Genomic DNA, 25,283 nt, shown 5'->3' with positions numbered 1-25,283 from the left:
CTGACTTGTTCTGAAATGCACCAGCCTTTGTTATGCACATTCAGGGCTCAGAGGCTGCAGCTCACAATCACGGTTTCCTGCCCCGCAAGACACCGTTTTGCTTTACAGCAGCACGTCGTGCACCACCAACTACGAAACAAAACACTTTCACTGCAATAAATACAGTAAACTCAAGAAAAACACACACGGTCACCAAATAATGTTGGAGGGGGCAGCGACATCTTTGTCACTACATATATATATATTTTAAAAAAAAAACTAAAAAAAACTCAAGAGCTCAGTGAAATAAGAAGACGCATGCAGAGCGAGCTTCATGGTTGCTTTCGTTAGCCTGAGCCGAACTTCTGCGGTGCTGCTTTGGTTTGGTTCTGTCGGTGAAGTTGCTGACGTTTAAATTCAGGAAAAGAATCTGATCATGATCATTTCTCCCTCTGCTCTGTGTAGGCTGGAAATCAGAGAAGATTGAAGCTGTGCTTGATTCCTGGACTAAAACGAATGAAACGTGCTTTTATACTGCAGACATGAGGCACAGTGCTCTGCAGCGGGACTAACAGGAAGTACGCAGCATTACAACAGCAGCGGGTTCACCCTGTTGTTTTTTCATCCAAACTTGAACCTTTTTGCCTGCGTTTCACAGATGAAGCCTCAGTTAGCGCCTCAGACCAACATGAAAATACCCTCTTCTTCTTGTGTAAAAATGAGTTTTTAAAGAAAATATCACAACAAAATCTTGGAAGTTTGCAGCCTTTCAAAATGTTCTCTGCCATCTTCAATGCTGTAGGCACAATACAATGTGCATTAGGTGTCGACTTCACACATATGCCAGCTCACAAAAATCCTGAGGTCTTTCTGAAAATCACTCAGGAATTTAAGATCTTACTTGAGCTGATATTTGAGAGAAACTTTTCACATAAGGAGGGGCATGAGCATTTCTTTAATTCAAAGGTTTTATTTAAAATTTTGATTCAAGTAACTTTTTAAACAAAGAAAGCGCAAAAACAAGAGGGTGCACTCCAGGCCAAACCTGGCAATTCTGTGTGCGACTTAAACTCTTTAGCGGAGTCAGTACGACTCAGACAACAGTCAACCTGCCTCTGATGCAATAGGCACAGAGTTGGTTTCATGACTGAGGCCGATGTACAGCTGCAGAGCTGAGAATGAGTCACATGCTACACTCAGCAAGTCCCAGCCTGTCTCAAATATGACTCAAACTCTTCTACACACTTTGGAATACAAACACAAGAGATGTTCCAAACTATTCACAATGTTGCCATTGCAACAATTAACTCAAATTCAGCCAATCCTGGGGAAGTTTGCACATCCTTGCTATTTTGTCCAATCACCACAACTATAATTCAACTTTGACCAATCGCGTCACTCACTCACATCAACCTATATGATTATATCATTAACTTCACTTCTGTGTTTCTGGGTTTGAATGGTTTACCAATCAAAAATCCCCATGCACGACAGATTCCCTGTGTTCTGCATGAATGTTAGGGGGAAAATAAATTTAAAAAAGACTAAAAACCACAGCAAAACCTTTCAGAAAAGCTGCCACAAAGTCAGGCTTTCCCAAAAGATCCTGCGAAACCCTGCAGGGACTGACTACTGTCAGGGACATGACCACTGGAGGGTGTAAGAATGAGATGGTTTGTCATCAGCTCCATTTGACACGTGCATGTCACAGTGAATCTGACCGTCAGTTCTTAAAGATCGCAGCTAATGCCTCGGCTGCCAGCACTTTAAATGCGCTGATGTTCAAACGTCTGGAGGTAACTTTCTTGTTAAAACTGTTTTAAACTGACAAAGAGTCAAGTGAAAAAGAAAATACAACCTCTTCAAATTCAAAGACGAATGATCTGACCCTCACCTGATCTTAAACCGAGGTACATGCAAACTCAAAGGAACAGTGACAAACCAAGTCCATTCTTATCACCTCCATAGCAGTTGAAAGGATAAGTATTTGATTAGCGACTTGATTAGTTTAGCACCTGTCAGGGGAACACCTCCTCTTCAAAAGAACATGAGCTGCTGGAGGTGACTGAACAAACCACAAGAGTTCTGGAGCAGTGTCCTTTGGACAGACCCGACCAAAGTGGAGATGTTTGCTCAGAATGCACAAAGGCCAAGCAAAGAAGTAGCCCGCTGTTCCAAATGGTATGGATCCATGTTGGCCTTTTTCATTAGACTCTTTTAGAGTTTTGGGTACAAAGTCTGGAGTAATCTCTTTAGAAAGTGTCAACTGTGCCGAACACAGGAGAAACATGATGTGCAGTGTGACACGATGATCTACGGAGCCCTTAAAATGACATGGGAGAGTAAAATAAAACCCAAGGGTTTCTCGTGCCCACGCAAAACTTTTCTCGTGGGCACGACAAAGTTTTGCGGGCCCACGAGAAAGTTTTGCGTGCCCACTAGAAAAGTTTTGCGTGGGCACGAGAAACTTACACTTTATTGTAAAACAGTGTAGGTTAGGCAGCAGGACGGGCAGAGAATCGTCATGTAGGTCTAATGTCAGACGCAGGTCAACTTTCTGCGGACATCAAACACTGCTGTCTGACTAGACAGTTTCAAATGCGCGCGTGCCATAAAGTTTCTGGTGCGCACGAGAAAGTTTCACGTTCCCACCAGAAAAGTTTCAGGTGCGCATGAGAAAGTTTCAGGTGCGCACGAGAAAAGTTTCATGTTCCCACCAGAAAAGTTTCAGGTGCGCACGAGAAAGTTTCGCGTGGGCACGAGAAACCCTTGGGTTTTATTTTACTCTCCCATGTCATTTTAAGGGCTCGGTAATGATCCCACCACACCAAAAATATTGTGTTGAACCTGACTTCATGGTGCAGCTTTTTCTTTGCTCCACCTGCACAGCCAGGAGCAGAATGCGTTGTATACATGTTCCTGCTGCACAGCCAGGAGCAGAATGCGTTGTATACATGTTCCTGCTGCACAGCCAGGAGCAGAATGCGTTGTATACATGTTCCTGCTGCACAGCCAGGAGCAGAATGCGTTGTATACATGTTCCTGCTGCACAGCCAGGAGCAGAATGCGTTGTATACATGTTCCTGCTGCACAGCCAGGAGCAGAATGCGTTGTATACATGTTCCTGCTGCACAGCCAGGAGCAGAATGCGTTGTATACATGTTCCTGCTGCACAGCCAGGAGCAGAATGCATTGTATACATGTTCCTGCTGCACAGCCAGGAGCAGAATGCGTTGTATACATGTTCCTGCTGCACAGCCAGGAGCAGAATGCGTTGTATACATGTTCCTGCTGCACAGCCAGGAGCAGAATGCGTTGTATACATGTTCCTGCTGCACAGCCATGTCAGGAGCTCCAGGACAGGACAAGCAGGACAGGATGGGCTCATCTGCACTTCCACACAACCTACAACATGAGCTGGGACAGCTGAGCCGTTTTAGGCAGACATTTTCACACAAGAAGAAATCAGAAATATACAATATCGGGGCGGTTGGTGGCATAGTGGGTTAAGCAGCCACCCCATGTACAGAGGCTACAGTCCTCGCTGCAGCTGGCCCCGGTTCGAGTCCCGCACCCCTGTGCTGCATGTCTTCCCCCTCTCTCTGCCCCCTGCTTCCTGTCTCTCTCCGACTGTCCTATCATTAAAGGCATAAAAGGCCCCAAAAAAATATATATATATATATAAAAAAATATATATATATACAATATCAATGGACTATTAGAGGTTTAATCAGTGCCCTAAAGTGTCCCTTTCCTTGTCAAATCAGAAAATACAAACAAAAAAACCCAGCTTGGGTCGTAATGGAGATCACCTTCAGCTCAGCGAACTGAGCACAAGCCAAGAGTTCCCAATCCTGTCAAGTTAGTTTCTACATACCAGCAAGACGCTTAAATCTGGATATCTTAACATCCTGCACCTGGCACTGAGCTCCACTACTGAGCATTTAGGTCACACAGAACAGTGTGTGTGGATATTTGCTCCGCACTTTCCCACCTGATGAAGGTGGTCTTCCCGGTGGAGTACTGGCCCACCAGCAGCACCATGGGCTTGCTCTGGAAGTCGGCGCCCTCCAGGGCCGGAGAGTGAAAGTCATGGAAGAGGTAGGTCTCCTCCAGCGGCAGCAGCTTCTTGGTGTAAAGAGTCTGGAGTCCCTCCGTGACCGTCTGGTACATCTCTCCTTCCTTGTTGCGGCCACCTTGCTCCTGTTTGACCCAACTGAACATACTTCCTAAAGCACGCTGAGGCGCTGCGCTCCAACTTCCCTCTTTCGATGTTTCCAAACTCTGCGGATGTTTGGTGTCCTTCCTCGCTCGGTGTGTCGGAGGCTGGGCTCGGGGAAGAATGTGCCTGACACCTTGTTTCTCCTCTGCTCCGGACACACTGCAGCGGCTTGTTCTGCCGCCTCTGCTGATGTGGGTACCTGCGGGCACCGCCCTTCCCCCCGTGACGCCGTTCTTTCCCTGGATATTACCAAACACCACTGTGTGTGTGTGCGTGTGCGTGTGTGTGCGCGCGCGCGCGTGTGTGTGGAGCGGTGGTGGGGGGCACTTAGGGCAAAAGTATTTATACCTCACTATAGCCCAACCCTGTGAGTCTCACAGGAAAATATCATGAGAGAACTGAAAGTCCACAACACGGTCCCTGTGGGATCAGTTAGCCGGGCATCATAGTTTATTATAGTTCATTATCCAACAGGTTTATTACCACTCTCAGTATTTCTCCAGCAAGTTTGAGTTTAAATTTGATTTGTCAGGTAATCACTTGGCAACATGCAGCACTTCATCAGATGTGAATAATTTGATCATTTTCAAGTTTTTAGTGGCAATAATATCAAATGTCGGTAGTTTGAAGACAAAGATACTGAAGGCAATTCCAAATAAGAGCCATGTGTGAAAAGAAAACTGACTCTGAGGACGGTTTGTTACTACGGAAGAGTATTAGGGCCAGGCATGAGGAAAAATAATAATAATATTTTGCCTGTCGAGAATAATGTCAACATGTCGAGAATAAAATTGAAATGTCGAGAATAAAGATTTCGACTTTAATCTCGACAGGAAAAATATAAATATTTTTTCTTATGCCTGGCCCTACTCTTCTGTATTGTTACAGCCTTACTTTTCTTTCATGACAATAGTTTTTTTGTGTGTTTTGCGATTACTTAAAAACAGTTGAAACAATATACAATTAAGTAAAAAATATGACTGTACGTCTAGATGCAATACGGTCTGTATTCTGCTTCAGCAGGGGTGGATTTCCATCATTTCTGAAGTCAGTAAACATAAAACTGATGTTCAGCGGGCCCCACCAGTAATCTGCAGACTGTTTGTCTTTTAAAATACAAAAAAGTGTAAGAAAATAACGTGGAAATCCCACCAGTTCACTATCCTGTCCTACAGTGAGGCCTTCACTGTCAAAATGAGAAGAACTCAAATCCAAATTCAATGATGTGACTCAAAGAGAAAATGAAATCCTCACATTTCAAAAGTTGTACACAAAATACAAATATCAAACAGATGAATGATCACTAGCTTTTCTACTGCTTGCATTTTAAGTGTTGCAATACGTTTAGTAAACAGAAGTAGCCTATTAGAAAAAAGTACGAGACCTCTGTGCTTAACAGCAGGACAGAGCTACAACATATCTGGACAGTATATGATAATATACTACAGTCCATCACTGTCAGCAGCTCAACTGTGGCTGAAGATAATGTCGCTATTCATTTCAAAGAAGTTATAAATGGAATTAAACTAATCTGGACAAACAAAATACAAACTCGCTTTAGAAGTAGTAACTGATATATTTCTAAAATATTTTTCAGAAATAACTTTCTAATATTTACAGATGAGTGATATTCTAGACCGTCAAGGTATATCAGAATCAGAAAAGATTTTATTGCCAAGTAATTTTCACATCACAAGGAATTTGGTCTGGTCTGTTTGGTGCAATAAAACAAAAAATATAATAATAATAAAATAAAATAATAAAATGTAAAATAATGAAAATATATGTACCTGTATTTCAAATGCATCATCAATCAATAAAGTCTCCTTATTCAACTACCAGTAATCATTGTATTAAACTTAAAAAATGATTGATCAATAAAGAATAGGTAATAACAACTTACTACACTGTAATCCTGGACCCTAAACACTTATTTGACTCAAGCTAGTTCGAAATAGTTAAGACTTATGGGAAAGACTCATGCCAAAATCCCTTTAAATGAGATGATAGTTGTTTAGGAACTCTTGCAATCTTACAACAGATCACGTGTTGTAGCGCACTAAAGTAGAATTTTGAATCAATCAGCACAGCCACTAAAATCTCCTTTGGCAACTCATTTGAAAAGCAGTTTCCAAGTCGCCTTGGCCCATTTCTCATATTTCTAAATGATTTGATTCTCAAATGTGACTTTTCATCTATGATTATCAAGTAAATACCTAATAAGAAGGAAAAAGGAGACGTCCAGGAAACAGTAGGAATGAAAAATTTCACTAATTAATGCACATTTTTTAAAAAAAGAAAACGAATTATTGGAGCAAAAAACACTGGTGTATCATTTGCAGAAGCATCTACAGCGTCTGAAGGGGCCAATTCAAGGTCAAAGTCAAAGCTAAACGACCAATAACAGCTCAAACACAAGCAAAGGTAGGCAACACCTGAAAGTGGCAGCAAAATGCTGCCTCAGATGAGTTTAGCGAGATCTGTGTCCATGCCAGGGCGGAGGGGGAGAAGAAGAAGAAGAAGAGGAAGAAGACGATGCCGAGCGGAAACGGAAATGCGACTCTTTTGTTTTGAAAGAGGGAAATTTAAAACTGGATGGCGTTAGAAGTAAACAGACGAAGAAGCGGAATAGCTCTACAAAAGAAGACTGAAAATGACCACAAACTGAAATTCTTCACCTTGAATTTAAAGTAGGTCGATAGGTAAACATTGTTTTGTCAGTTTTAGTTAGTTTAAATCTTCTCTGACGGTTAAATTCAGCGTGTGCGTAGAACTTACTGGAAACGTTTCGCGGTATGGTTTAAAACACAGAATTTGGTGTTAATTATACACTATGTATCTTCATATTTTCCTCCCCTTTCCATCATCTTTAAAATGCTCTATTGGAATGTTAAATAGTACCAGCAGCTTGTATCCCTGTAAGTAGATACCAATGCCCTGTGTTTACCTGCAGAACTTCAGAGAATTACATGCAGACTTAATCCATCAGAAAGCATTCCGGTAATTAACAATAATATGTTTTTTATTCTTAAGAAGAACACTTCAAACTTGTCATTGATTGACTGACTGTTAGTAAACGGAATATTTGGGGGGTTTGCCTGGAGGAGCCCAGAATGAGCCATTTTTATTTTCCTTTTATTCCCCAGAAACTATTCGCCTTCGAGAGATGAAAGAACTTTTCAGCTTTTTCTAGCTTCTTTTTTTCTTTCTTTTAAAGAATAATCTCAACATTTCTGTCATATTAATAAAATGTTTGAGTGTGTGTTCTCTTCAGGGAACACAGTCATGTAGCATGACGGGTTTTCAGTAATGATAATAGACACATTTGTAAAATTTTCTGTCTTATTACTATTGTTTGATGGTCTATTTTTTAATTTATTGTTAATTGTGTAATGAAATGTAGAAACTAATTTGACACAACACAATAAATGAGGTAATTGTTATTTGAATAATCAAATCTCTTTAACATAGAAGCCATATGACAGACTGATGGATGACCTGAAATAGGTGATATTCAAAGCAGAGTGTCCCCTGACCTGTCGTCATTGAGTTCAGGATAGTTTCAGCCATCCATGATTTCATGTTAGAAATACCAGCTGTGAGATTAATGCTGGGAATGGTGGATTTTATTAGCATGTTCAACTGAGTGTCCTTCATATAAAAACTACTAATGAACATTATGGCCTTGAATAAGCTGGCCAAGAGGTAACATGTAAATGGAGAATAGAGAGGGGGCTAAGGACTGAGCCCTGTGGTACATCACAAGTCAGCTGGGCTACGCTGTTTAGGAGGTAAAAATGATTCAGCTTGAAAAAAAAATTCTATTAGAGAGATATGAGACTAATAAACTTAAGAGTCAAGTCTTAATATCAACCAAGGACTCTAAACAATGCAGATCGACAGTATCAAAGGAGGCACTTAAACCGAAAAGAACAAAGGGAGCCGTCTCCTCTGTCTTCACTCAGCAATAGGTCATTTTATCACTTTAACATACGTTGTCTGTGGTGGTCATCTGGCTCTACTTACGCAAACCAGTACATATCCAGAAGCAAAAAAGCTGGATGACTTATCAAGTTTATTACCAGCACCATGACAAACACTGTGTCTATTGTTAGTGTTATTTCAGACAGATGGCAGAAAGAAAGCTGTTATGTTGAACTTCCATCATACTGCAGGCACCTGGACACTTACCTGCCATGCCTGGTTGGGGATCATTTCTTGACTACAGGCGGCCCTAATGGTGCTTTTTCTGTTTTGTTTCTTTATGACTTACGCAGTATGTTGTTGGTTAAAGACTTTGTAATGAGGATTCTGTTGGGTCAAAGCTTAATAAATCTGACCATGGCTCACTGTCCTCATGATCCAACAGGTTTGATTAATACAAGCATGAAGACGAAGACCAGGCGGTTGCAGGCTCCTGACACATCCAGTATCCCCGAGGGTTGTGAGTGATGAACACACACTTCTATGCTGCTTAGATTATCAGCTGATGTAAACACAGTAGGGGGCCCTGCTGTATTTAAGTGGAGAAATGGGACGATAAAAAGATTATAACCATCCTGTGCAGAGCGCTCTGGTGTGTTGGCATATGCAGAATGTTTAAAATGTGAAATAGTGGGCTCCTTATCCATAATATTCGCCCTTTGGAGCTCTGTCGAAACTACACTAGTTCTGACATCTGCAGTTTATTCGTATTAGTATAGACACTATTAAGTTGGATATGAAAAGAACATGTCGATGGATCTAGTTTCTAAATGACTTCCTGCTAACTGTGTAGTACATCCAATCCTCAAGCTTCTCAATCCAACAATGGTGGAGTTAGCTGGATTAGCACTGATTGAGCACTGAGGACGGAGATGGTGGATAGAGTCCACAGGCTGACTGCATTATTCAAGCCGATGGAAAAGACCTTGTGGTGCTTCCCACCCAGCTCAAACTCTGCCTGAAATAACTGTTGTTGGACTCAAAGAGTAGTTTAGAGTAACTACTCTCCACATTATGAAAATGAAGAGACTGAAGGTCACTCTGTAGGACTTGACCTGTCTATGTCCTGAGCTGAGGTGTTAAAATATCTTTAGAGTGCCCCTTCCCATGGTGAAGATGTGAAAGATATGCTTTTGATGGCATGACCACATAGCTCACTGCAGTGACCAGTCAGTAGTGAAGTGCGTCTAAAAGCCGGTTCACAGTTCCCGGTTGGTGTCGGTTAATGTGGCTCTCTGGGAGCTCAACATGTTTTTGACATTATTCCCAAATGGGAGCAGAGAACTGCAACCGGTAAATGTGTGCCTGCAAAGCTCAGCGAAGCGCTAACGCAGTGCTAACTCCATACCATGCTGCACCTGCAAGTCCAGCTGGAAAATGATCCCACGGAAGGCAAAGAAACACTTGCATGACCATCTGAGATGCTGTGCAACATGTGTGTGAAGAACATGGTGTTGTGATAATACCATGCTGTGTCTGTGTCTAAATGTAAGACCCTGTGCTGCTTCAGCATCTCTGGAACTCCCACAATGTAACTCATTATTTTATGTTCATGATGCATTAGCTTGAAATGCCTGAACTAGCAAAGTAAGAACAGACACAATGCAAGGCTAAAGAGACCATCTCGACTTTGGTTGATGCAACGATGTGACACAGAGGAAAATAAAAGCCTGTTTTTGTGTTTCCAGGCTGTGTTCTGTGCAGGATCAGTGATGATGACCCAGCCATGTTTGGGGAGAAGGTTACAGTTAAAGAGCACAAGCTGTCCGTCCACTACTTCTGTTTGGTAAGTCTGTGTGAGTTCTTTCTTTGTTTGTTTATCTGTGGAGAGTTTTTCTTCTTTTTTTCAATAATACATTGTGTTCACACTTGTCACAAGAATATAGGGACTCCTAAAAGTATATTAAAATCTTTTTTCTATCTACATGTGTCATACAAGGTAAATGTAAGTGTTTTAAGCAGCTGGATAGGTTGGGAAACTGATTAACTCAAATATGTATTTAAACTATCAAACAGAAAAAAAAAGTACTGTTTTTAACTCGCACGCAGCCCGTTTCCATTTAGGACAGCAGCCTAAATGACAAAGTGTAAATGACCAAAGGCTGGTCACACATATTATGTTTTTAACTCAATCTTGAAGATCAAAAATACATTTATGTTAGTCGTGGGTCTGCACGTGTTGTGAGAAATTTTATGACAAAATCATACTGGATTGAAAGAAAAGATTTAAGAAACCACCCTTTTGAAAAATTGCCCCAGGCGTGACGCATTCACTGCAGGCGTCATTAGTGAGAAAATAGTGCCCTGACACCACAAGAATAGTTTTAGAAGCTGTACATGAATCACAATATGCATGAAATATTCTTAAATTTCCCTCTGGATTAATAAAGTATCTATCTATCTATCTATCTATCTATCTATCTATCTATCTATCTATCTATCTATCTATCTGAACAAACTTAACCACACACACTGTCTGGGCTTTTCTGTTTCTCTGTGGTGTACTGAAAATACCACACATTACAGATTCAGGAAAAACACTTTTATCTGCAAACAGCTTTGAAAATAGACTGTTTTTCAGCTGTACAAAGATCACAGATCAGCTTGTTTACAGACTTTGGTGTTGCATTATAGATCCAGAAACCCACTGTGAAGATATCCATGCTTACTGTTGTTCTTGTGCAATCTGGTTTCTCTCCTGCTTGATCATTTCCTTTCAGTGAACTGGTAAGTTCCAACCAGAGTCCTGCTTTTTCCAGCCCTTTGCATCTCTTCGCTTGTCCCACTGTGTTCACATAGACTTATTTTAATATGGCTGAATTCCCAAGAACACTGCTCTCATTCACCTATTTTTGTTGTCAGAAATGGTGAAACTTGTGAAATGAAAAAGCAGCACATTTGAAAGTATTGCGTGGTTGGAGCTCTGCTCTCACAAAGTCTTAACTTTATAAATAAGGGGTCATCGGACACCACCATACTCCGAAGTGACATCAGGAAGACGGCATTTGTGTGATGACTTTGACAGTTTTCATTTGTAATGAAAAAAACGTTTTTTGCTTGAAATGTTTTCTATAAGCATTGCTGTGCAGCAGCTGCTTCTCCACCCTGACTCTGTGGTTCTGGTGGCACTATATTACTCAACAGATGAGAAACTTGAACATGTTCGATGTCACAATAAAAACAGCCTAGCTATACCCACACTTGAAGTTTATTTCTAATCTGAAAATGATTCCTTTTTTCAAGAACCACCACCACACATATGGGTCGTAACGAGCTTTATTAGTACACATCTTGCAAACAAACCTCTGGATGTGATGGTGTTTTGCTGCCACTTGGGGGCAGCCGTTGTGTTGTTTGCAGTTTTTAGCTGTGCTGGTGCTGCTGTTGGTGTTGCTCTGCTGTAGAAAAAAAAAAGAGGTCAAAGAGGACAAAGATCTGCTTTGTGAAGGAGTGAAACTGAGTGCTAAGATTAGGAAGCTCAACAGTGGCCATTGTTTCTCTCCTTTGCTTCTTTCTTTTTTACGGTTTTTGGCATTTCGTCCTCTTTGTTGTTGCTGGTGGTTGTCTTGAAGGCTCAAGCTTACTTTCAACACATGGTATCATCACAGAAGCCTGTACATTGTTAGCTTTTTGGAGGATTGCATGTCTGCCGGTCCATCTGTGGAGTCTCAGAGCACTGCAGACAGATACCTAGGTATAAAGGTATAAGTTATGAAACAGCCCTGCCTCTTAGTAACAGGACTTAAGCAGTGCTGTCTAGAAATTTTCTTTGAAGACTGCACTTCAAAACGCAACCCTGCACAGTGAGACAACCTCTCGCACTCATTCAAGAGATGTCACAGTGCAGAAGCAATGACAGAAATAAGGAATAACGTAACTAACTGAATGATAAAGTGAGTTTGTACTGCCTGTAACTAATAATAATTAAAAATAACAGTAGGCTTAATCCTCATTCGCCATCATCAAACCAGGTTGAAAACTGAGGATACAGCTCCTGAGAGTCTGAGCTTACTAACAGGTCTGTTTGGTGAATCTTATCAAAAATGTGTGAGTCGGCAGGAGGACCGGGCGATGTGATCTAAAAATGTGACTCAATTTTAGATTTACTAAAAAAGAATTTGGTTTCCTTCATTAAAATACCAAACAAAATAAATGACAAAGAAATTGTTAAAACTAGTTTTTGCTTTATTTTAGAAAAAAATGGGGGGAAATTAATACATTTAACTCATTTTCCTTATTGTTTAACCTAAAGTGTAACCTAACAAAAGCCAAGAAAATATACTTTGTATTGAAAAGAAAAGAAAAACAATATGTTTCCATCTCCAAGGATTGGAAAACACATCTTGTAAAATGTACAGATTTCTGACAGTGGCACAGTACCTTCAAATTCACTTCAGAATAGAAATAGAAGCTCCTCCCCTCAGGGGAAAAAGCTGTGTCTTCTGTTGATCGTACATATAGTTCACATGCCAGATTGAACGTTGAAGCAAAAATAGACCTTCCTTTCCCATTTGTAAACATAAATATGATCAAACTGAACGTTTGGGCTAATTAAACATATGTGGTGGATGTCACAGAGAAAGTTGAATGCATTTTTCAGTAAAAGGTATTTGATGCCCTGCAGTCAGCAGACCCTTTCATACCCCCCTCATACTGGCATACCTGTCTGTGATTCATTTCCTTCCTGAGCGTCTCATCTCACGGTTCTAGTGAGCTCACGTTAAATAATAAATAATAATAAATCATATAAATATAAATGAATAAATTAAAGTACTGTAATCTTTAAACTCATTTTAGTACCCAAGAAACGGACAATACGGCCTTATTCACCTCTGCACATTTCCAGATTTCCTGTAAACGCAGAAGTGGGAGAATTTCACGTGGACTCTTTGTTGGAGTCAACATTCATAGCTTAACACTAATATATTCCATATAATGTTACTTAATGTCAAGAATGTGTGCTAATGCAATGAATTTGTGTGTTGTATCAGTTAACATCTTGTGGCGTTTACCAGCGAGGAGAAGAAGAGGAAGGCGTCTTTGGTTTCCTGGTTGACGACATCAAACGGGAGAGCCGCAGGTCGGCTCGACTGGTGAGCGCATTCTTTTTTTACCTTGTTACACTGTTCTTTATGATCATTAGTCCAACTGAGCTCTCTGTCACACCAAAAATGGCAAGATTTGTCAAGAGCTTCAAACAAAAGGGGTCTGAAAACCTGCCATCTTTAGTCGAGAAGAAAACGAATGGACGGGATTTTCAGGAGGAGTACAGGCTCTTGTGTGTCTTTTTGTTTCTCCATCCAGGCAAAGTTCCTCTTTGTGTGCCTCAGGACCGATGACCAATACTTCTGGTTTGTCCCGGTTGAGCTGAAAGAAATTGTCTGCCATCCATGTCTTGATGTCTAAAATACAGTTTAAAAGGATATATGGGGCTTGGGTGAAGGAAGGTGCAGAATACAGAACTGGCCTTGGCAGAGTCCTCATTCAGTGATCAGCCTGGCTTATTGTGTGTTTCAGACATGTGGCGGCTGTAAAAAGAAGGGAGCATGTGTTGGCTGTAATGTCCGAAGCTGCAGGAAGATGGTTCACTTCCCCTGTGGGCGGAAACAGATGTTCCTCTCACAGTTTACTGGATTGTTCCCGTGAGTGCCTCCACAAGAGCGTTTTCTCTAAAGACATGGTGGCATGGTCAGAGTGAACTGAACTGAACTAATGCAAAAAATACAATTTCTGATTGAACGTTTGCACAAACACTGTTCGAACCCAAACACCTCATACTGTAATAATTGATTTATTAAGATTCTACATTTGTATACTTTATATTTATTGTATTATTATATGTATGTATTATTTTATGTGATTATATATTTATATGCGCATACATACGTGTGTGTGTGTGTGTATTCCAATGAATGAATGACTAGGTAAATGCAATAGATAAAAAAAATTTTTTTTAAAAAAAAGTACGAAAATTTGGATCAATGTCGGAAACTCTGGAAAACTGCTGAAAAAACGAAACATCCAGCTGAAAGTAATGGATAAATGTTGAAAAGGCTTCTATGGTGCATTTGGGGTCCCAAAGAGTAAAAACTGCTATACATTCCCTGGAATGAGAGGCTCAGGTGGGATTTATTTGTGCAGACAAGAGTATCCTGCCAAACATGAGACCCAGTCCTGTCAGCTGGAAATTGAATTGTTAGATCATAGTACTTCTCTGCTTCTAAAGTAACAGAAACTATGGATATACAACAGATACAACTACGTGACCTTAACCTCTTTATCTGCTTGTCCAGGTCTTACTGTCCGGATCACAGTCCTTCTCAGTCTCTGTGTGTGGCTGCAGACATCAGTCTGCCTCAGTCTTGTTCTGTTTGTTTGGACTCCATCGACCCTGTTTTGTCCTACTCTGTCCTCAAGTGTCCTTCTTGCCACACCAGCTGGTTCCACAGAGACTGTGTGCAGGTAGTATATATGTGCAATTTACCCCAATTTTATTTGTTGATTTGCATCTTCAATCGGGACATTTTGCATTAGTTTGATAGGAAATGGAGAGCAAATAAGACCGTAGCACCCTTTCTGTAAGGGAAGCTTGTGTTTTAAAATGTAAAAATCTGCAGATACAGGACAGTGTCCATGACTTCCTTCTTGTATTTTTATGTGTTTGTGTCAGCGTCAGGCTCACAGCGCAGGCCTCTTCTTCTTCAGATGTACTCTCTGTAACAACAAAGAAAACTTCCAGGAGGAGATGCTCAGGATGGGGATATACATCCCGGAGAGGTACCACAACCATTCAGCACCAAATCTGTCTCTTCCCATCCAGTTTTCACACCAGGAACAAGCAGCTGGAAAGGAAATTGTTAGATTCTAATCTATCCAGTTAAAGACTGCTGTAGATATAAACCCAAATATACACACGTCCAGTGTTTTCTGTCCTTAAAACAATAATCAGGAAACATTAAGGGCACTCCACCATTATCCCAGAACACATCACATGCATTGTTTTGTTCAAAAAAGATGAAAGCTGCCTCCTTATGTCATGATATCAGTTCTCACGCTGAGCTGGAGATGCTAACACTGGATTCTTTTTTCTTTGCAGAGATGCCTCATGGGAGTTGGAGGCAAACGCATATTCAGAGCTTCTGGAGGTTCACAACTGCTGTGACTCTCTCACGTGCCTCTGCGACAGTGGACGCACACACTCCGCCAAGAGCGGGTATGACTTGCAAATCATAGTCAGTCATTTGCTCTTAAAGGAGAAGCCAATGCTCAGTTACCCTGAAGTGTACTCAAGTTGTAGTTACGGTTCATTTATGGCTTTAGAGGAGAGCAGCACAATGTAACTAGGTTAGGATGAAACAACAAAATGAACCGAGTGATGAAAGAACAAGAACAGAATTCTGCTGACCGATCCATGATTATAGTGTAAAGCAATGGCTGAGGAGAGAATAGTTAAAAGCACGCTAAACTTTTTGTGAGTCAGCTTTTGAAAGAAATAACCTGATATGTGAGATTACCTTAAAGGGATAGTTCGCCTCTTTTGACATGAAGCTGTATGACATCCTATATTAGCAATATTGTTTATGAACATCTTCTTACCCCCTGCTGCGTCCTGTGAGCAGAGTTCCAGCCTCGTTTTGGTGTTGATGAAGGTAGTCCAGCTAGTTGGCTGGGGTTTAAAAAATAAAGCGTTTGGCTTCTCAAAACAATATGCATTCAAAAGAGTAATACATTTGCGTCACAAAATCGTTCTCTGGGAAAAAGTTAGATCTCACAATCGCTTGGCCCTATTTTCTCTCCCTTCGTATCACTGCCTGCTGCCGACAGCCGCGCCTGTTACGGTGTTTGCTGCTCGGAAGCAGGGACTGCTCGGTCTGCACGGTCTCTGGAGGGGAAATCTGCTATTCCTCTGCAAAAGTGGTAGAATTAACACTGGGAAGGGAAATACTCCATAAATTTGACAATATGACAAATTTAGCTTTTCAGCTTCTTTTTTTTTTTTTTTTTTTTTTTGCAATCTAGCTTTTTGTGGACCACAGCTGGCCATGCTGAACCAGCTCACTTTGTTTTGGTTAGCTGCTGAGCATTCCTCCCGGGCTTTCAGACACTCCTGGCACACACTTGGGTGTTGATGCTTAGTTTATCTGACTAAATCCCATTGTAGATTGCTTGGGATGATATGTTTTATGAGAGGTGTGTGAGGGTAATCAAATGGGAATAAAACTTACAGTTCAGTGAGTAAATTCATCTTGACGGCACAAATTCTTCAGACAGCTTGGACTGCAAGCAGACATGTCATTTTCAGGTTGTTCAGATGTGTGCAGCAGAAGCACTTCTTTCAGAAATGAATGCATCTGATGTTTCTGTGTTTGTGCTTGAATAAGTTGGTTCGAGGTGATTCGATGCCGGCTGTGTGGATCCAGGGGCACTCACAGAAAGTGTTCGGGGCTGAAGGTGGACACCAGAGACTGGGCCTGCAGCGACTGCACAAAGGCTACCGACGGGAGAGGTCTGAGCCACTCAACTTAGTCTCATCTATGCTTAACAAAGGGATGAGCATTTAAACTAACTGCAGCTGCTGTGAACTGTATGTTTTGTCTGCTCCAGCATGCCTGGTTACGTCACCTCAGAGAGGTCAGCGGAGAAGCCTACTGTCCAAACGGCATCTCTCCCCCATTCATTCCTCAGTCACCTGTAAAAGGTATGCAAACATAGCACAGCTCAGCCATGTTCCCTCCTGTAAAAGGTATGCAAACATAGCACAGCTCAGCCATGTTCCCACCTGTAAAAGGTATGCAAACATAGCACAGCTCAGCCATGTTCCCATCTGTAAAAGGTATGCAAACATAGCACAGCTCAGCCATGTTCCCTCCTGTAAAAGGTATGCAAACATAGCACAGCTCGGCCATGTTCCCATCTGTAAAAGGTATGCAAACATAGCACAGCTCAGCCATGTTCCCTCCTGTAAAAGGTATGCAAACATAGCACAGCTCAGCCATGTTCCCATCTGTAAAAGGTATGCAAACATAGCACAGCTCAGCCATGTTCCCACCTGTAAAAGATATGCAAACATAGCACAGCTCGGCCATGTTCCCATCTGTAAAAGGTATGCAAACATAGCACAGCTCAGCCATGTTCCCTCCTGTAAAAGGTATGCAAACATAGCACAGCTCAGCCATGTTCCCACCTGTAAAAGGTATGCAAACATAGCACAGCTCAGCCATGTTCCCATCTGTAAAAGGTATGCAAACATAGCACAGCTCAGCCATGTTCCCTCCTGTAAAAGGTATGCAAACATAGCACAGCTCAGCCATGTTCCCATCTGTAAAAGGTATGCAAACATAGCACAGCTCAGCCATGTTCCCTCCTGTAAAAGGTATGCAAACATAGCACAGCTCAGCCATGTTCCCTCCTGTAAAAGGTATGCAAACATAGCACAGCTCAGCCATGTTCCCATCTGTAAAAGGTATGCAAACATAGCACAGCTCAGCCATGTTCCCATCTGTAAAAGGTATGCAAACATAGCACAGCTCAGCCATGTTCCCTCCTGTAAAAGGTATGCAAACATAGCACAGCTCAGCCATGTTCCCACCTGTAAAATGTATGCAAACATAGCACAGCTCAGCCATGTTCCCATCTGTAAAAGGTATGCAAACATAGCACAGCTCGGCCATGTTCTCTCCTGTAAAAGGTATGCAAACATAGCACTGTTCAGCCATGTTCCCACCTGTAAAAGGTATGCAAACATAGCACAGCTCAGCCATGTTCCCTCCTGTAAAAGGTATGCAAACATAGCACAGCTCAGCCATGTTCCCATCTGTAAAAGGTATGCAAACATAGCACAGCTCAGCCATGTTCCCTCCTGTAAAAGGTATGCAAACATAGCACAGCTCAGCCATGTTCCCTCCTGTAAAAGGTATGCAAACATAGCACAGTTCAGCCATGTTCCCACCTGTAAAAGGTATGCAAACATAGCACAGCTCAGCCATGTTCCCTCCTGTAAAAGGTATGCAAACATAGCACAGCTCAGCCATGTTCCCTCCTGTAAAAGGTATGCAAACATAGCACAGCTCAGCCATGTTCCCTCCTGTAAAAGGTATGCAAACATAGCACAGCTCAGCCATGTTCCCTCCTGTAAAAGGTATGCAAACATAGCACAGCTCAGCCATGTTCCCATCTGTAAAAGGTATGCAAACATAGCACAGCTCAGCCATGTTCCCTCCTGTAAAAGGTATGCAAACATAGCACAGCTCAGCCATGTTCCCTCCTGTAAAAGGTATGCAAACATAGCACAGCTCAGCCATGTTCCCTCCTGTAAAAGGTATGCAAACATAGCACAGCTCAGCCATGTTCCCATCTGTAAAAGGTATGCAAACATAGCACAGCTCAGTCATGTTCCCTCCTGTAAAAGGTATGCAAACATAGCACAGCTCAGTCATGTTCCCATCTGTAAAAAGTATGCAAACATAGCACAGCTCAGCCATGTTCCCACCTGTAAAAGGTATGCAAACATAGCACAGCTCAGCCATGTTCCCATCTGTAAAAGGTATGCAAACATAACACAGCTCGGCCATGTTCTCTCCTGTAAAAGGTATGCAAACATAGCACAGCTCAGCCATGTTCCCTCCTGTAAAAGGTATGCAAACATAGCACAGCTCAGCCATGTTCCCTCCTGTAAAAGGTATGCAAACATAGCACAGCTCAGCCATGTTCCCTCCTGTAAAAGGTATGCAAACATAGCACAGTTCAGCCATGTTCCCTCCTGTAAAAGGTATGCAAACATAGCACAGCTCAGCCATGTTCCCATCTGTAAAAGGTATGCAAACATAGCACAGCTCAGCCATGTTCCCTCCTGTAAAAGGTATGCAAACATAGCACAGCTCAGCCATGGTCCCTCCTGTAAAAGGTATGCAAACATAGCACAGCTCAGCCATGTTCCCTCCTGTAAAAGGTATGCAAACATAGCACAGCTCAGCCATGTTCCCTCCTGTAAAAGGTATGCAAACATAGCACAGCTCAGCCATGTTCCCTCCTGTAAAAGGTATGCAAACATAGCACAGCTCAGCCATGTTCCCTCCTGTAAAAGTTTTTGTGAGTGGAACTTTGTCTCCGTCTCTTTCAGACCATCTTTAGCTGTAAAATCTGGATCACCTGAGGAGCTGCTTCAGTCTTTAGTCCCTCAGCTTCATCCTGTCAGTGTCCAGGTGGAAGTGAATGGGGATCAGGCTCTGTCAGCTGGTCTGGAGCTGGTCAGGAGGGCCGACTTCAACCCCACCCACACTCTGTCCATTAGGTCAGTAGATAAAATATTCACCTCGGTTCCTCTTTCTGAACATTTTTCTCTTGGATACTTTCCATGCCTGTTCTCCTTTTAACTGTTTCCCATCTTTGTCCAGGTTCATAGATGAGCAGCATCAAACTGCATTTCCCAGCACCCTCCTGGACCCGAACACAGCCAAGCAGTACTTTTTGAAGCTGCTGGTGCAGCAGATCCAGGACTCTGTGGCGTTTGAAGGTCCATGTGGGTCCAGAAACCTGGCACTGGATTCCCAGGGTAATAAGAAGTGATTGAGATCATTTATTAGGAACATGTCATGTAACCAATGAGCCTCTGCTTGGCTGTCAGATTGGCTTTACATTCATATATAGACAAGCATCCTACTGGGTATTCCAGGTTACTTAAACTCCAGCATCCCACCTTATGAGGTGTGCATAAAGTGTGTGTGTGTGTGTGTGTCGTTCAGCTCTTCGGGATGACCTGTACTTTGACATTGGCTGTCTGCTGGCTCTCTCTTTGGTTCATGGCGGCCCACCTGTTGGCTTCTTCTCCCACGCTCTCTATCAGTGTCTGTTCAACTACCCAGCCAACTGCCCACTCACTGTCCAACACATGACACCTGAAACACACTTCACCCACCAAGTCACTCGGGTGAGCACAGGACAAAGTCCCAGGCCTGCAGGCTTGCCTTATGCACCCCACAGCTGATGACAGCAGCATTTCACACCTCTGTAAATGTAAAACTGAACTAAACGGATCATTGTTTCAGATTGCAAAGGCAGAGTCTTTAGATGATCTGAGAGAAGTCATGGCAGCGTGCTGGGAGTACCTGGAGCTGGCTGGCTGCAACAGACCAGTCAGTAGCCTGGAGGAGAGAGAGGCTCTGGTGGATGATGTAGTCGGCTTCACCATGATCACCAGGATGCAGCTGCCACTGCAGAGGTGAGATAAACCAATAGAAATGCCCAGTTAACAAAGGTACACTACATGAGAGGATTGCAGTGCATGGAAGTGGCCTTTTGATAGGACTGCTTATGGGCCTGCAAAATGTTATAAAAACTGTTTTAGGTATGTTTTGGAAAGCGAGAATATTCTACTCTTTTGTGTCATATCAGTGATTTTTCTTACTTTCTGTAATCGAAAACAGCTGAATGATCATCCTCCAAGACCGTGGAATCTATATGTTTCACCCATTGGAAAAGTATCTCAAGGTTATTACATGAAATGTTAGACTTGTCATAAAAACACAAGGATAAAGATACCTTGAATGTAAAAGAATAATAATACAAAATCAGCTGCAAACACTGATGTTTGGTGCCTTTTTCATCATTTCTCAAACTTCTCTAACTGCATTTTTTTAAGCTGAAATGTGAATAAAAGGGCCAAAGCTGTAATAACTGTGCTTTGGTTGTTTTTGTCCTCCTGCAGATTCCGTGAGGGTCTGCAGACTTTGGGTGTATTTGACCAGGTGAGTTTTTTCAGCACAAAGCTACTGTAAAGATGAAGACAGGATTTTACACCTACGAAGCCTCAAAGTAACAATGAATTCATCCATCTGTTAGACATGTGTCAGTTACATTGTTTTCAGGTAAATAGTATTGTTGCTGTTTCTCAGAGCAGCATACAATGCAAGAGTGGATTATTTCTTTGGGTACAAGACAAGTGTAGAGCTGTGGTTTAATAAGAAAATGGATGTTCGTGTAAAGTTTTGAAAGATTTGTAGTTGTGTTGCAAAATTCTGGGAATTTTCAAAGTTGGAAACTTTTCATGGGAATTTAAGAGAATTAACTGAAAATTTAGAACTTAAATGAAGTATATATGAAAGCTATTTTAGCATAATCTTGGCTAAAACGATCAGATTTGATGCAAATACAGTCGGGTATCTGTTATTGTGTGATCACAGCACACTACTGACTGCAGGGCTGTGGAGGCCACACCTACACATGCGTTGGTCATTCCTCCCTCACATGCACGGAGGATTTTTTTTAGACTACTAAAGCTACTCTTTGAGCACAGACAGACTATTGATGTCACACATTTGAGCGCAAAGTTTTGGTGATATTAGGAGGTAGATTTATTTGATCTATGGTGTCAAAGTTTAACGAGCAACTATTAAATCACAATAATTCATACATGAGCTAGCTAACTGGTAAACCAAATATACTGAATGTAAGCTAGCTAGCATCGTTTCATTAAAGAGGCCATCTTATCATGGTGCTAGCTACCTCAAATGTGATGCTCTTACTTCTGCCTCCTGCTCGATGGTTTTCTGTAAACATACTAAATTTCATTGTAAAATATTTTACAACTGATGTATAAAATCTTCTTCTGTTTCTTTAGCTATCTATCGATACAGCTGTTTATCTTATTCAACAGTAAAATGCCATTCAATGTGTGGAGGTGGAGGTGCCCACCAGCTAATGCTGATGGAAAGTCATTGTTTATAAATAAATAATCCAATTTGGAATATTTCCAAAATTCCAGAATTAAAGTTTCCTGAAATTTCTCAGATATTTACTGGGAATTTTCTGCCCCAATCTAAAGCATTTTTAACTGTGGACTGAATAATGTCAAAGCCAGCAGGCTGTAATAAGAGCCAGCATCTGCCTCGGCAACAGGAAGTTTTTGTATTCTGTTTTTGTAACTGATGGAAATTCAAACTGCAAAAATCCAACTCTGATCTGCTCCAGGTTCAGCTCTTCCCGTCAGTCTTCTGCAGCGTTTTCTGCAAAGCTGCAGATGGTCTCACAGCTCAGACTCTGGGTCAGCTCTTCACCGTAGGCTTTTCTGAGCAGGAGGAGAAACTGAACCAAGAGATGGCCGTCGTCACCTTCTGGAGACACTTCCTGCTGGAGTGTGAAGGTCAAATGTTCCTTTTATCTTGTGTTGATTCAAATTGATTGTTTTACTCGTATTGTTTTTCAAGAAAGACTTGAGCAAAGGAAGATATTCAGATTAGATTTGGACAAACATGCAATGTTCACATGTCTAATTCGTTCAGTTAAGATGCAGGCGTTGTGGGAAACAGGAAAAAAGGAAGTAAAGATGGAATAAAGATGGATAGGAGTGGTGGTGCATCAGTAAAAAGATGACAATCACACGTGAGTGGGTATCCTCTTTCAAGTTGCTGTGCTGAGAAAAAGTCCCGTTCTTCAGTAAAAAGGCTTTTCTCAAAGAGAGGGTTGAGACCAGAGTCCACTGCATCTGCTTGAAGGGCTCAGAGTGAGATTTCTCTGTTTTTGCCCTGTTTGACTCGACTGTTTTGAGGTTTTGTAGATGGGACTTTAAGGAAAGTCATTTCTGTGTGAATTAAAATAACTTCTTATGGGCTCATAGGAATAAATCTTCTTTCCACCTTATGTGTGCAAGTATCTACATGAAGGACTGTAACTTAAAATGTAGTATTCGATGCTGTTGGGCTTTTCATGCAGTACTGAACTCCCCTTCCCTCTCCTCAGTTGGAAGAAGCTCCATCTCCCTGCAGGACATCCTTCGCTTCGCCACTGGAGCTGAGGAGCTGCCAGCAGTTGGCTTCCTCCCTGATCCCTCCATTGTCTTCCTCCAACATGCCACCTCCTCTCAACTGGGATCCAAAGAGGAGGAGGAAGATGTAGAGTGGAGAGATGAGGGTCTTTTCCCTCAGAGCAAACCAGAGTCCAAAGTCCTCCTCCTGCCTGTCCCCTCCTCCTACCAGGCCTTTAAGAGCTCCATGGAGCAGGCCATCAGCCACCATGCACACCTCCTCCCCTCAGAGAGTCAGAGCATGACTTTGCATGAAGTCATTTAGGTTATTTCTTCAAAGATGAACTTCCAAGGAAATATCTCTTATTGGAGCTGGAGCTGTTCTCATTCCATCCAATATAGTGATTTTTATTTAGTTTTTCTTTTTTTATTCTCAATGTCTTATCCCAATGTGTAGCAGAGCAGTGTAACATCTTTGGAGGTTTTGCTGGAGGGGTTCCATGTGAGAGGGGCTCTCACAGTTCAAATGATCTGGAAGTGGCATCCAGAAAGAGCACAAGGGAAGGGAGGACATGATGCAAAGGTCTGTGTGGGATTCACAGATTTGTTTCGACCACATCCAGGAAGGTGGGCGAGGTTCCCAGCTTCAACTCCCTGGTGACTGTTTCTGGGTCATTACCTGTGCTAAGTGTATTCAGACCTATCTGCGACCTTGATGAACGGGTAAAAGCAGCAGTACTTGTCAGGATCCTGACTCAGGATGTAGCTGCTCTCTCACATGGGACACGCTGAACTGAATATGGTGCTGGCTGGGTGTCTGTCTGTTGGGGAACATTTGCCTTCTCACATGCAGCCACTCTGGACAATGTTTAGGAAAGTTTAATGTGTGAAAAAACTCCAGAAAAGCTTCCTCTTTTTTTTATAAAGCAGTGGGTGATATGAATGTGGACGGCATTCCATCTGGCATCCTGCAGTGCGTGTGATCACATCTGCCAGAGGCCAGGTCCTTGTTGCTGCCCTTCCCTGTCTGGTGTCACTGTCCAGTAAAGGCTAAGAAAAGGTGACAAAGAGCATGACATCAGATACACTGAGCCAGCTCTGTTTAGGTTCTGCTAGTATCTGATAGACCTAAATCTGTACACATTTTCAGTTTTAGAACTATTTGGAAGCAGGTGTTTTAAGACCAAGCACAGGACACAACTGGAAACCACAGACCAGAGCAATGTCTATCCGTCCATCTTAATGCATTGATTTCTGTACCCTGTGGCTACGAAGTCCAAGCAGACCGTTTCTCCCTGAAGATATAAATCTGGAAAAGCACATCACATGGATGAAATGTCCTTGTGGAACCTAATCTTGATAGCAGTATTTGTAAGCTGAGCTTTTGTTTTGGTCATTATTGGTCTGAAACATATCTGCTGCATGATACATGTGGCTCTGCACATTGGTGTGGTGGTTGGAACCATCACCTCACAGCAGGAAGGTTCTCAGTTCCAGCTGGGTGGAGTTTGCATGTTGACCCTGGGCGTGCGCAGATTGTGCATTAATTAGTATAATGTTCTCTTGGAGTGAGTGGGATAGTGAGTGGATAGTGATGGACTGACAGCCTGTCCAGGGCTGATAGACCCCCCCCCCCCCCCTCCTGTGAGCCTGAATAGGGTGAAGCAGATGTGGAAGATGGATGGATGGCTGATATATTTGTGGGAAAAACAAGGTATCCAACACATCTTGCATGTAGCATTCGCTGTAAATAAAGATAACCTCATTTATGGATGATTTCATTCCTAAAAAGGTAGCAATAAGGGCAGTTGATACTTTCACTGTTGCCTCAGAGTTTTATTGTGAGATTAATTCAAAATAAAGATCTAGATGATCAATTTGACTTGAAATGCTTTTCAACATGTTCATTATGATATTAGAAAAGGTATATGTGTTTTAGTTATGGTTGGTATTTCCGTTTTCGGAGGATTCTGTGCATGTTGTTAGGCTCTAATGGCCGAATGAGTTTCTCACGTTTCATTAGTAATGCGTCAGCAAAAAAACGACTTAAATACTAAACTTTTCCTTTCCTTAAAAACATCTGTTCATCATTGAGCCGTCTTACTTTTTGATCTTTAGATGTCCAACTCTGAACTGAGTGGCTTTATCCTGTGTTTTTGCTATGTGACGCAAACTGGTCAAATCTGCTGGGATTTGTACAGTGCTGAGTTGATACTTTTGCCTTAAGAATTGCTTTTAGCTCGGTGACATTTTCACTGTACAGTTTGTGCTACAGGATAACTGATTCTTGCTCTGTTTGCTGTTGTTTGTCATGTTTTTCTTTGTTATTCAAAATATGATTAAACATTGAAATGATTATCA

The 25,283-nt window shown here is 41.9% G+C and overlaps 2 protein-coding genes across 2 annotated transcripts in view; one reads left to right on the top strand and one right to left on the bottom strand.

Moving 5' to 3' along the window:
- Positions 1–4,474, bottom strand: part of ehd4 (EH-domain containing 4) — a 45,370-nt gene extending 40,896 nt beyond the window's left edge. The window contains exon 1 of the mRNA XM_075448323.1: positions 3,974–4,474. Within this exon, the coding sequence (XP_075304438.1) occupies positions 3,974–4,203 (230 nt within the window). The 5' untranslated portion in view covers positions 4,204–4,474. The remainder of the gene's footprint in view (positions 1–3,973) is intronic.
- Positions 4,475–6,793: 2,319 nt separating this feature from the next.
- g2e3 (G2/M-phase specific E3 ubiquitin protein ligase) lies at positions 6,794–25,283 on the top strand. Its single transcript, XM_075447678.1, has 17 exons — positions 6,794–6,891; positions 8,571–8,645; positions 9,874–9,971; positions 13,177–13,278; positions 13,703–13,827; positions 14,479–14,647; positions 14,856–14,962; positions 15,282–15,398; positions 16,567–16,691; positions 16,790–16,883; positions 19,305–19,475; positions 19,579–19,736; positions 19,927–20,111; positions 20,230–20,402; positions 20,889–20,928; positions 22,151–22,322; positions 22,919–25,283. The coding sequence occupies exons 2-17, from the start codon at positions 8,588–8,590 to the stop codon at positions 23,245–23,247; spliced, it is 2,223 nt and encodes a 740-aa protein (XP_075303793.1). The 5' UTR covers positions 6,794–6,891; positions 8,571–8,587; the 3' UTR covers positions 23,248–25,283.

Source organism: Odontesthes bonariensis, chromosome 17 (genome assembly GCF_027942865.1).
Source record: "Odontesthes bonariensis isolate fOdoBon6 chromosome 17, fOdoBon6.hap1, whole genome shotgun sequence".
NCBI classification, from domain to species: Eukaryota; Metazoa; Chordata; class Actinopteri; order Atheriniformes; family Atherinopsidae; genus Odontesthes; species Odontesthes bonariensis.
The sequence above is the reverse complement of the archived record's forward strand: the minus strand, read 5'-3'. Positions and strand labels throughout refer to the sequence as shown.